General features: G+C 37.2%; 1 protein-coding gene across 1 annotated transcript; it reads left to right on the forward strand.

Annotated features, from left to right (window-relative positions):
* Positions 1-3,598: 3,598 nt before the first annotated feature.
* On the forward strand, positions 3,599-4,988 carry LOC110108974 (leucine-rich repeat receptor-like protein kinase PXL1). The gene has a single exon (XM_028691805.1). It carries the CDS (start codon positions 3,774-3,776, stop codon positions 4,986-4,988), a length of 1,215 nt encoding a protein of 404 aa, XP_028547638.1. The 5' UTR covers positions 3,599-3,773.
* Positions 4,989-13,580: the final 8,592 nt, after the last annotated feature.

A 13,580-nucleotide genomic window follows, 5' to 3' on the forward strand; every position in this document is an offset into this window, starting at 1 on the left:
GAATTCAAATGTCCCATATGCAATACAAAAATCTTACTAGTAAGACTCCAAAAACATGAAAACAAAAGTAGAGAGAGATAAAGAAGAACTAGAGAATCTAGAGTTTTAGTGAGATGGTGAGAGAAGCTCTATGATTTCACTAGCTAGCCACTAATACAAGAGTTGATGCTTCTTGTTTCATTGACTTGCAATTTATAGACTCATACTAGGTTATGGGAACTACACAAAAAGTTACTTTTAAACTACAAAAAAATAAGAATATGTATCATAGTATATTCGGTATGTAATCTCTATATAAGTGTACATGTATAAGTTTGGTTGGGTCTATCATTGGATGAAGTCGCTAACCTAATAGTTAAAATTGTCGGCTTGATGGTTGAAATCTCCAACTTGATGGATAAAATTACCGAGTTATTGGATGAAGTTGTTGACTTTTTAACCAAGTAACCAACTTATTTGAAAGAAAAAAAGGCAAGTAGCTTCTAAGCTCGGGAAAGTCACCAGGTTAAGCCTTGGATCGCATAGGCTTTGGCGAGTTCACCTTGATCTTGGCAAGTTCATTTTCTTTGTCCTTGTGCTTTACTAAGTTGCCTTAAATTGGCCTAATTTTGCTCTAAATTGAGATATATTGATGTACATTTTGAATGTTATTATTCTAGTTAGCTGGTTGAAAATGGCTTCCTAACGGAAATGTGCTCCTTAAAAATAGTTTGTGTATTTTTTCAGGTTCTTAATTGCAGTAATAACTCGAAGCAAAATTCTTCTAAACAAACTCGCCTTTCTCTCACAGTTGGTAGATTGGTGGCTAATATTTGGAAAGAACGCAACAAAATGCCACATAGCCTTTCCCACTCAACACATGAAATGCTCCTCATAATATTTCCTTTCAATCAAGATAAAAATTTTGCAACAGGAGGAATGCATACTTATGGCCTCAAATATCAAAGAACACCACTGTTGCGTCCAGGAGTATTCACGGCGGTAGAGAAATACAAAGTTTAACGTCCTAGAATTGTACAAAAATCTGGCACGCAATCAAATAAAAAGAGAAGGTGCGTCATCCATTATAGACACCAAGATTTTTACGTGGAAAACCCCTAAAAAGGGGGAAAAACCACGGGGCCTGGCCCAGTATAAATGAATCCACTAGTATTGTAGTTGATTACAAAGGAGGTCCTTCCTCAGGCGAAGGCCTTAGCTTGATGTTCATCTTATATAGTACATTACATGGTGAGAATACAAAGCATCATTGTTTATTTATTTGTTTGATCTAAAGGATTGTAGTCGGTGTGCGACGTAAGTCAGAAAGATCGTAGTCGGCGAGCGACAGAGGTCGGAAGGACTGTAGTCGGCGGGCGAGATAAGTCAGAAGGACCGTTTTCAGCGGGCGATGAAGGCCGAAAGGACTGTAGTCGGCGGGCGACGTTAGTCAGAAGGATCATTGTCGGCGGGCGACGGAGGCCAAAAGGACTGTAGTCGGCGGGCGACGTTAGTCAGAAGGACCGTTGTCTTACGATATAGGTCAGAAAGACGGCATCAGATAGACATCCAACAATGGAAAGAAATCCAACATCGGATAGAAGTCCGATGAAAGTCCGACAATAGGTAGAAGTCTGGCAACGGGTAGAAACTTGACGACGAGCGGAGGTCTGGCGTCGGGTAGAAGTCTGACGCCAGTTGGAGGCCAAGGAGAATTCTGACATTAGATGATATTTGGACAGAACTCTGACGTCACTTGGAGGTCGGACAAAATTCTGACAACACTTGGAGGTCGGGCGGAATTCTAGCGTCACTTGGACAGAATTCCGGCGACGGTGGACGAGGATGAGTTCTTCCCTCCTATCCTTCTTCTCTTCTCCTTCTTCTCTTGCTTCCCTTCCTGCTTTTTGTCCCTCTTTCCAAGAGGGATGAGGGGGGTCTATTTATAGATTTTTGGAGTGGCATGACCCGTAAAGGGGTGAGAGATCAAGGGTAAATGGGGAGTGGTTGGATGGACGGCTGATATTGAATCCCTTGATCATGCATCGTTTGCCAGACATTTGAAGGCCTTAATGACGTCGAAATTTGGCAATCTTGGACTCGTTGGATTTGTCTCGTCGAGCCGCTCGATTCGAATATAAGAAATTCATGTTTGGTTATCGTTTGCTAACCCAAATTGTGGTTCGAACCTTCCAACAATGCTTCGGGTCCTTGATTTGGACTCATTTCGGCTCGGATTGAGTCGAATTTGGTGTCGTTGGGTTCATATTTCCTAGATGTTCAGTTCGACTGTAAGTTTACTGAAATCGGAGTTCGGATGGTCCCAAATTTAATTTCAGAAGTTTCCAACTTGGTTTTGCTTTAAGATTCGTGCCTGATCAAGATAATTTTTTGATGATATATCAGTTGTCCCCCTATTTTCAGATTTCGAAGCTTGGGAAGTCCGGAAATGTGTAATAGATTATTGGAGAATTTTTGGATACGACTTAAAAGTGCCCAAAATTATTTATAGAGGTTGCGTTGAGCTCCGAAAATATCAAAAAATAGTTCTGAGGATCGTTAAAATGTTCGATTTAAACTGCCCGAGACAAAAATTGAGGCAGTACAAGCATTGTCTACCGTCGGCTGCTGCCTTTCAAATTTCAAGAATATCTTACATGATAAATTACACCAACATTAATGTAAGCAAATAATAACAAAATTGATGATATCTTCTGAATATGTTGCAAGAATTTGCAACAAGAGTTTATTTAAAAATCTTTACTCATGGTGGGAATGCATTTGTTATATGGTTTGGCTATGTAGTACGGATCACAGCAGGCAAACAACAAATTAATGAATTCGAGTTGAGGCTTATTATTGTTATGTTTGCCATTTGTATGCTAATAGACTTTATTTATAAACATATTCTCCTTTGGGTACTGATTTCTTGTTTTTGGTAAATGAGATTTACTTAATGTTGTTGTATTTTCTTCTTCTTTTCAAATGCATCACATCAGAAACTTTGGTGTAAATCTTTCTCGATTACTTCAGCAACTTATTATGCTGACCCTTCTGAATTTTTCGTATGAACTACTGGCATTTTCTATGACATATATTTCTAACTTTTGCTCCACCACGGGTGTTTCGCTGAATTTGTTAAGACACCTTAGAAAATGATTGTTGTTTGAGAAGTAGTTTATGATAATGGTTCAAGATTTTAAATATCGTGTCTTCATAGTTGATAGATGAAGCTGTATTATCATATGAATAAAACGATAAATGAAGGTTATTGTAATTTGTAGAGACTTTTGTAAAATGCATGATTACGAGAAGAGGGGCGGGGAAGCGGAAGAATCAATAGCAAAGCAGCAAAGAAGTTTTCCAATTTTCATTAATTCATTTTGACGACATTATACAGTCCATAAAGTACGTATATACAATACTACATGGGAGTAGCATTCTTTAAATTCTTTAGGGCATCTCCAATCTAAAAAAATTATTTTTCACTCCAAAATACAATAAGTTATATATCAAATAATAATTCATCTTTAATTAAATTTTATTTTTAACACAAAACATGAATATTAATTATTCAATTTATATTTGGGTTTTACTGAGATTTTTTTTTTACTGGATATATTTTTTTGAGCTACATATTATATGCTCTGAATAACTCATTTACATATCACTATGCATTGGAGTTATTTAAATTACAGCCATTAATATTTACAAAGAGCTTTGGAACGAAGACAGGTGGGCCCACCTGACATCCACCCAAAAGGCTCGTGAAGCAAAGCAAGAAATGCACAGTGATGACCAACCATAGTCCTTGCAATTTTTTACCTTATCATCTCTCTCCAAATTATTCCATCTCAAAAAAGAGAGAAGAAAATCAAAGCTGCAAAACAAAAGCTTACCATGTGATCAATATGCCCCCCACCCCGAGCCACGAGCTCACTCGCTACTCCTGCGTCCTCACCACCACCATGAGAAAGCTCTCCTCTTGTCCTCCGCTCCTCCTCCTTCTTCACCTACTACTGCTCTCGACGGAGGCTGAATCAAACACCTTCCCCGGTGACATCGCCGCCCTCAAGTCAGTGGTCGCAGCCCTCGACCCCGCCTCCATCCCACCCGGCTCCTGCCTCGCCTCCTGGGACTTCAACCTCGATCCCTGCTTATCCGCCTTTGGTCCCTACTTCACCTGCGGCCTTCGATGCGACGCCACCTCCTCCGACGCCACCGGCCTCAACTTCTCCCGCGTCACCGACATCTCTCTCGACTCCGTCGGTTACTCCGGCCCGCTCTCCCTCTCCATCTGGTCCCTCCCCTTCCTCCAATCCCTCGATATCTCCAATAACCGCCTTTACGGCCCCATCCCTTCTTCTCCTCCACCTCTCCTCCGCCGCATCTCCCTCTCCCGCAACTCCCTCTCAGGCCCCATCCCCTCTTTCCCCAATTCCCCTTCCCTCGAAGAGCTCTACCTAGACGGAAACCGACTCTCCGGCCCCTTCATTTCCCCATCCTTCCCTTCCCTCCGCCGCCTCGATCTCCAATCCAACAACCTCTCCGGCTCCCTCCCCGACCTCCGCCTCCTCTCTAACCTCAACTTCCTCGACGCCAGCGACAACTCATTCTTCGGCCCTTTCCCCTCCGCCTCTCTCCCATCCTCCCTCTTCGAACTCTCAATGCGCAACAACCACCTCACCGGGAACCTCCCCGGCCAGGCCCTCGCCTCGCTCCCAACTTTGCAGGTTCTTGATCTCAGCCACAATGCGTTGTCCGGCCCCGTTCCAGCGGCTGCCTTCAATCACACAACCCTCGAGCAACTATCGCTTGCCGGAAACGCGTTTGAGTGGGTGGAGGAACCGGCGGAAGGCGGCACCGGTAGCATTATGGTCGCGCTCGACCTCGAACGGCGGTGGTTAGCCTCGCCGACAATTGCCTGTTTCGTTGCCCGGAGTATTTGTTCTTCTGCGCTGGCGTGGAGCAGAAGCCGACGTCTATTTGTCGGGACTTTAACCCCATGATTCCATGAGTGAGAGAGTGAGTTTGCTGTGCTAAACTGGCCGGTAAGCGGTTCATATGGTGTAATTATAACGGGGATCTACCTCTTCGATCTGGAGTTAAAATCTGTCATATTTCTGTGGCGTATAATGTCTTTTAATTATGCGAGAGGAGGTGGAGACACGGGGAATGAGAAAGATGTGTGAGATGGCGAACATTAAATTTTGGCATGGGTTTATTGCGAACTTGCAGGCTCTGCTGTCCGAAAATTTATTGGGTGGCAATGGATAATATAATTTTAAGGACCATAAAGCTTCTTAGATATATTTTTATTGATGTACTCATAACAAAAGTGGGATATTATTGCTTATTGGAGATATCTTTTGGGGTGTTAATTCGGGTCAACGGGTCGGGTTTGAGTCAAATTCAGAACTGATCCGGTATTGTTCGGGTTAATCCGAACCCGACCCGTTTTTAAAAACGTGTCATGTTTCTGGACCCGAACCCGACTCGATTCGGGTCCTGGTCAACCCGACCGACATGAATGACCCGAAGTTGACCTCAAATTGCTAGTTTTCGGGTAAAAATCGGGTCAATCTCGGGTTTCCGAGTCAAATAGGAGTTTTCGTGTCATTTTTGGGTTGCTTTCGAGTCAACCCAAACTCGACCTCAATTTCGTGTCATTTTCGAGTCAACCCGAACTCGACCTGATTTTTTAAACGAGTTGATTTCTTGAACCCGAATACGATCCGTTTCGGGTCCGGGTTGACCATAACCCGAATTTTTTCAAATCCGTAACTGCCCTAGCACTGTTCGACACTATTATATCACTTGTTGATCGCATTAGTTAGGCCCAACTTTGGTGGAATAGCCTATGTAGCTTGAGGCATCTCCAATTGAATTGAATAATGTTCGTCTATCCTCTGTTTGCAATTGTCACGAACAGAAATGTCTTTTACGTTTTTTCTCTGCTGTGAGCAGTGTGATGCCAATATAGATGTCACGGTGTTCAAAACGTGAAAATAGTGTTTGATTTTCTATTAGGTTGGATGGTCGTGGCTACTGCAAACCGTAGAATGTTGTTTGGTTGGAGATGACTTTAGGAATTGTGTTGATACATTATATATTAATTGATAAAGAAAGAATTTGATTTGCATCATTTATTATTTATAGTTGAAAAAAAAATATTTCAAATAAATGGCAAAATATGAGTTATAGAAACTATATATAGCCTCTTATTAAGAGCATTCTTGGAGATTATCCTTTATCTAAAGGTTGGCGAGATCTTCAATGATTTCTTATGATCAATCATTGCATAAATCAAGACTCATGGCATATCCTTTCATTGTGGCACGAGGATTATCATATTATATACATGTTTATGTTTGAAAGTATAATCACACTTCGAAACAAACAAACAAAAATGAAAATACAACAAAGAAAAAAGAACATCATAATTTAATATGAAAAATTTAAAATCACGAAAAAAAAATCTTTATCTCTCTTCACTTCACATGCTCAACAATTCAAAACAAATGAGAGATGGACTTTAAAACATTCAAATGATGCAACCCTTAAGTGAAATAAAAGAGGAAAGAGCAATTGTTCAACCCAACTCACAACGTCATGGTATTGAGCACTCCACTCTCTGTCTCTAGCCTAAATTTGAATCGTTGCAACGCTTTCGCATAAAGTGCCGAGGCATTTGTGTATGAACAAAATTTGTTTATTTATAGAGCTTTGCCATTAAACCTCCAAGCAAAAGGCATGCTGCCCCTTGCAACCTCACAATAAGCTCATCATCAAACTTAACTGACGGAATTGAGGACAAAATTAAAAATTCAACAATTGATCGACATTGAAGTGGTACATAGAAAGCCTACTCTTCCAAATTCAGTAGTTGCAGCAAATGTTTTATCTACATCAATGTTACATCCATATCCAATACTAGATAGCTTGGGTGTTAATTTCCTTAGGAAGTTTAAAAATGTTTGACACCCTCCACCTCCACCGCTATGTTGGATTAAAATCAATGTGGATACATCCCTTTTGGAATCGAACCTTGCTGGAATTGGAGGTGTGTTTAGAGATCAGAAAGGAAGATTATTACTTGCTTTTGGGGAAAAAATAATTCATTGGGATGTGGTACAACTTGAGCTGACGACTGTTTTGACTATAAGGAAATTCATTCAAAGTTGGATGATAGATAGCGCAAATGAGTAATAATTGAAGGTTATAACTTCAACATCATCAAGTTTATTCAAGATTCTTTGAGTAAAGCAAAGTGACAAAGCGACACTTGGTGCATAAAAGATTTATTATTTTTAAATGATTTTAATAAGGTGATCTTCCACCATGTTCATAGAGAATGTAACAAAGTAGCTGATCTATGTACTATATTTTGGCTTTAGAAAATAGTTTCTTTTTTGATAGTTTTTCTTTTGGTGACATCCCTTCTTCTTTATCTTGTTTGTTAAAGAAGAAATGTGAGCCGTTTTATAGCCTGTAATTAGTTCTTCTTTTAATGCAATTTGTAATTCTCAAAAAAAAAAAAAAAAGTTCCATATAATCAAATTTCACACTGAACTAATACTTTAACCATAGTTACAAAATTAAGTGATATTTTGATTAAGAGCGTTGGGTGTTTTGAACTGATTATTCTTTAATAAAAATAATTTGAGTAAAGGCTTTCTAAAATTTAGACATAGCAAAATATTATTTTGATGTTGATAAAAAAATTAGTTTTTTTTATTATTAAGTATTGTTGGACGTTGAGCATAAGCCATTTAAAATGACAAATGGGCTCATAAATCAATTTTAATGGGAACATATTATGTCACGTTATTCTAATCTAATGTAAAATATAACCGTCCAATTTATACTGAGATTAGTATTGTTCATGATTTATTTCAATACAAATCAAACAGCTTTTAAATGCATTTTAATATTTGAAATATACACATTTTTTATAACTTTATTTTCAATTGACAGTGGTGGAGCTAGAAATTTTATTCAGGGGGCCTAAATTAAAACATTTTTGTTTGACATCTAGTTATCCGGTGGTGTCTGAATGAAAAATTATTAGGTCCTCCCACCTGACGTAGAGCTACGTCCTCCCACCGCCAAAAAACTCGGTTTTTGCTCGGTATCGCTAGGTATTATTTGGTAATAACGAGGAATATCATCATGTGAAGACGAATACCGAGTTATACCAAGTTATACCGAGCTATACCGAGCAATACCGAGTTATACAAAAACATCCCGAGTTTTTTCGAGGAAAAACTAGGTATTTTTTTGTATTGATCGGTATAGCTCGGTATAACTCGGTATTGGTCTTCACATGATGATATTCCTCGTTATTGTTTGGTATTGCTCGGTATATGCTTGGTATTTCTCGTTTTTAGCACGATTTTAGCTCCAGGAGGACGTAGCTCTACGTCAAGTGAGAGGGCCTAATAATCTTTCCTCCCTTTGGGAGCAAGAGAGGAGCGAAAGATATTTAAAAGAGTTTTACTAGAGATTCTTTAAAATATTTTCATTTCTGCTAATTTAAATGAGTTTTAATTTCAACTAAAATTTACTCGAAATTTTTTAAAATAAAGTTTCAAATAAAAGTCAAATATTTTAATATATATATATATATAGAAAAAACTAGAATGCATTTATTGCTAAGGACAACACACTTTAACAAGGATTAAATTTTATTATCATCAACTATTCTAGAGAAATATGAATAAAAATATAGCTTAAAAAATGAGTTAGATCAGAATATCAGATCTCATCAATGGATATTTCTACAAGTAAAGCTCCATCCAAAAATAGTTGTCCTAGCAACAGGGGCCATTAACTAGTAGATACAAGTTACATAGTCAAATCCCAGATAGAGTTATATAATGTTCCTAAACACTATAGAACAAATAATGCCTCAACACATGGGTAAAAATGATAGCTTATTCTTGATTAAGAAAAATAAATTAATCCAATTACTCATTTATCTTAGATCAAGCATGTGTATAATTGAAAATAATGAGTTTCTCACATATAAAAATGTACATGTGTACCTTCGCTCTCCCTTATGCTCCTTGGTTGGTGGTGATTGGGTGAAGACATATATATTTGATTTGTTTTTTAGGAGGGACATGTGCTCCCCTCCCCCCGCAAACCCATTAAGGGATAACTTTTTAACTCTTTTGTAAAGTTGATGCAAAGAAAATAATTTTATAAAGTTATTGTAAAAAGTATTTTCTTAGTATAATTTTTTTTTTGAAAATGTTGAAAAAGCAGTGACTAAATAAAAATTATAATTATGGTTTGGAAAACAAATTAATAAAAAAGTTATCTCAAACGAAGCTTTATGGTCTATTTGGGATGGCTGCAACTTTTTGCAAATGTGATTATAAAGCTTTTGTGTAGGAAATAATTTTTTTGAAAGCTATTGTAGAAAATAGTTTATATAGAGAAGTACGAATTTCTGTAGAATGTCATTTACATTCCTAGGAGTAGAATACATAAAGGTAATATCATATAGTAGTTCCTATTCTACAGAAAACTAAGCAAGGAAAATATTTTTGTATTCCATTGATATATGTGATTACAAATGGTCTCAAATCTCAATATATATAAATGTGAATGTTATTTAAGTGATTAGAGTTTCATATGGATATTGCAAAGGAGCTCTGAAAAGAAATATTTGTTGTACTAAGATAGTAGAGTTGGAAGCTGACTAATCATCTTTTGTAATAACTCATCATGTACTTCTTATTAATTTGAAGATCAAAGATTGGTTTGGGTTGTAATGTTCCAGTTTGGAAATGGGTAACCATAGAATGTTGAGAGAGTATGATGGTGATGAAGATACAGTGGGAGGTATGGAGGAGAAGGTTTCAGTTGTGTCAAATGGTGATGTCTTTTGAATCAATAATAGAATCGGCTGCAATAATAACATCTTCTTTTTGTTTAATCTCAGAAAAATATTGAACAATGGACTTGTCCTTCATTTGAAGTTGATGTAATTAATTCTTCAGTTGTAGTATACGAGAACAGTTGGTGGATTGCATGATAAAAATCTAAATTGAGAACATAGGAGAGTAAGGAAGGAGATATAGTTGAGTAAAGCGTTGCAGCCAAGTTTTGATTTATAAGTGTCCATGTGTGGTAATGAGGATTAATGATAACTAATCCATATGCTCAACTAAGCTTCTTGGTTGGTTTAGATGTATAACCATCAAGGTAATCATCAAATCTATTAGTAGAGAAGAGTTTAAGGATGTGTGATTTCCAAATGGGGAGATTATCTGAGGTAAGTTGAATGTTGATTGCATCTTTGACATTAGACATAAGAAATTTAAGCCGAAGAGGTACATGTCTCATTCATCTTAAGTGAAGCTGAAGAAGATTGAAACATTGATGAAGTAGAAGAATCCATACGGAGAGTAGTAGAGAAAAAGGAGGAAGGAAAGAAAATAGTAAATGAAAATACAACACTAGCTGAGAGGCTCTGATACCATGTGGAGAACTACATATTTATATAGAATGTCATTTACATTCCTACAAGCAGAATATAAAAAGGTAATAGCATATAGTAGTTCTTATTCTATAGAAAACTAAGCAGAGAAAATATTTTTGTATTTTATTGATATCTCTGATTACAAATGGTCTCAATATATATAAATGTGTATTGTACTTGAGTGATTAGAGTCAGTTAGAAATCAAAGGTGCTGACAGCAGGAGGAGTAGCTCATCCAACCGTTACTGTAAAGGAGCTCTGAAAAGGAATATTTATAATACTAAGGTAGTGGAGATGGATGCTGACAAATCATCTTTTGCAATAACTTATCATATATTGCTTATCAATTAACAGTTTCCTAATACAAAAATTTCCTAAAATCAACAAAAATATAATGACCAAATAAAAATTATGATTATGATTTGAAAATAAAATAGCAAGAAAGCAATCTCAAATGAAGCCCAAGTTTTGTTGCTTATGTGTTGGCCCTATCTATCTAACGCTCTATGTACAAACAAATTGAGAAATTACTAAGGCCTCATTTGGCTCATCGTAGATGAACAAAATTTTGAAAATTTTGAATTATTTTTTAAATTTTATATCCAAAGTTACATTATTATGCTTGAGGGCATTACAGCGCCATTTTATAAAAATTAAATTTATTGTTGAAAAATATTAAAAAAATCATAATTAACGAAGTTGTTTATCTTAAATCATCTTAGGCTTTGTTTGATGTGGCTTTTTTACTACTTTATAAAGTCACTTTTTAGTATAAAAATATCTTTAAAATAGAAAAAAAATGATACAAAGCTGTCCCAAAGGAACCTTAAATATTAAAAAAGCTACATATTTTACAATATATACTTCAGCATTAACAACATTTTTTTATAATAAAAATACAAAAACATGGGCTTATAAAACAAAAAATGGCCTACAACATGGAGAATGCAAACGTTAGCTCTGTTCTCCAGCCTGGTAGATAATTGGGCTGGACTTCGGGCAGTAAGCTTTAGGAGTGATTAGATATGCAATAATGTGCTCCGGATGTCTCCAAGAGAGGCGGCAGAAGCAATCATGACTCAGTTACATCAACTTATGCCGCACGAATCGCGATTTTCTATCTGCGTACGCATCATGCTCTTTATTTTATTTTTATACTTAAACCAATTAAATCAAATTTATTGATACATCTTTAGAAATTTATCTTGATCGGACACAAATCTCGAGAAAATTTTGGAAACTTCCAAAATTAAAATTGGAACCATCCGAATTATGATTTCAACAAACTTATAGTAAAACTAAACTTCTCGAGAATACGAACCCAACGACACAAAATTCGACTCAATGTGAGCCAAATGGGTCTGAATTGAGGACCCAAAGAGCTGTTAGAAGTTTCAAACCATAATTTGGATTACCAAACGATTTCCAAACGTGTCATGCTTATAGTCGAATCGAGCGACTCGCCAAGATGAATCCAACGTGCCCAAGATCACAGAATTTTGATATCATTAAGACATTCAAATGTCCATCAAATGATACACGATCAAGAGATTTCAACAGTTATATTATCAAATTTATAACTATATGATATATGCATAAGAACTAAATTTAAAATCTCTTAATTGATAATCAAATCTACTAATCAACCAACCAAAGAGATTTATGTTCATCATGCTCTTCATTGCCATATTTTTTTATTGAATAAATTAAAATATAAATTTATCAACATCACATATATAAATCTTAGATTTAAAATATTTTAATAGAAAATATACGCTCTTAATCAACTTATTAAGGATTCATTTAGGACAGCTTTCTTAGTATCTTTTTTTAAGTCATTGATATATATCATAATTTCTTTATCAGGTACGATTCTCGAGGCAATTTCTGATTAAAAACATTCAAAATTATATCAGGAGCCCTTCAAAGTCTGATTTCAACAAACTTATAGTCGAATTGAACACCTCAAAAGGCAAACCCAATGACACCAAATTTGATCCAATCAGAGCCCAAATGAGTCCAAATCAAGGGTCTGAAAGCACGTTTGGAAGTTTCAAAACATAAGTCGAGCAACCAAATGATTTTCAAATGTGACATGCTTATTTTCGAATTGAGCGGCTCGACGGGACAAATCCAACGAGCCCAAGATCATAAAATTTTGACGTCATTAAGACACTCAATTATAGGATAAACAATTTTTGATCAAGGGAATCAATATCAGCCATCCATTTGAAACACTCACAATCTACCCTTGTTCTTCTCACTATTTACTAGTTATGCCACTCTAATAAAACTATAAATAAACCCCTTATTCTTCACAAATGTGGAGGAAAAAAATGAAAATAAGAGAGAGGAAGAGAAATTTGAGATCTCTATTACCACCAAGCTCCGCCTAGCCAATTATTGCAGGACTTAGGCCTGGCCACTAATTATTGCCCGTCGATCATGGTTCTTATGACCTCCATCACTAGACTTCCACCCGACCACCGACCGTCGCTGGACTTTCTCCCAACAACCAGCCGCCCTCGCCTGACCTTTGCCCCGACCACCATTCCTTGCTGGACTTCTACTCGGCCACCGACCCTCACCGGACTTATGCTTGACCATTGGCCTCCATCACTAGACGCCTAACCACCATCCATCGTCAGACCTATGCTTGTCCATCGGCCCTCGCCAGACTTCTACCTAGCCACCAGCCCTAGCCGAACTTTTACCAACCACCAGCCCTCGTCAAACTTCTACCCGTCCACTGGCCATGGCCGGATTTCTACTGGGCCACCAGCCCTCACTAGATTTCTACGCGGCTACCGTCCCTCATCAGACTTTTGCTCAACCACCAGCCCTCACCGGAATTCTACCAGGCCACCAGCCCTCATCAGAATTCTACCCGACCACCGGCCCTCGCTCGTGACTATGGCCCTTTCTACCTCCATCGCTAGACAACGATCTTTAAACTTTTGAAAGATAGCTTCAAAGTTAAGAAAAAGATATTCTTTACTTGTAGAATCTTTCATGTTCATTGTTGTGTATACTAAATTTGATGGTGAAGAATGGAATAAAGAGCATTGAATTTGTGGTTGAGAAGATAAAAGATATTGGAAGATTTGCA

The sequence above is a fragment of the Dendrobium catenatum genome, unplaced genomic scaffold (genome assembly GCF_001605985.2).
Source record: "Dendrobium catenatum unplaced genomic scaffold, ASM160598v2 original_scaffold_71536, whole genome shotgun sequence".
NCBI classification, from domain to species: domain Eukaryota; kingdom Viridiplantae; phylum Streptophyta; class Magnoliopsida; order Asparagales; family Orchidaceae; genus Dendrobium; species Dendrobium catenatum.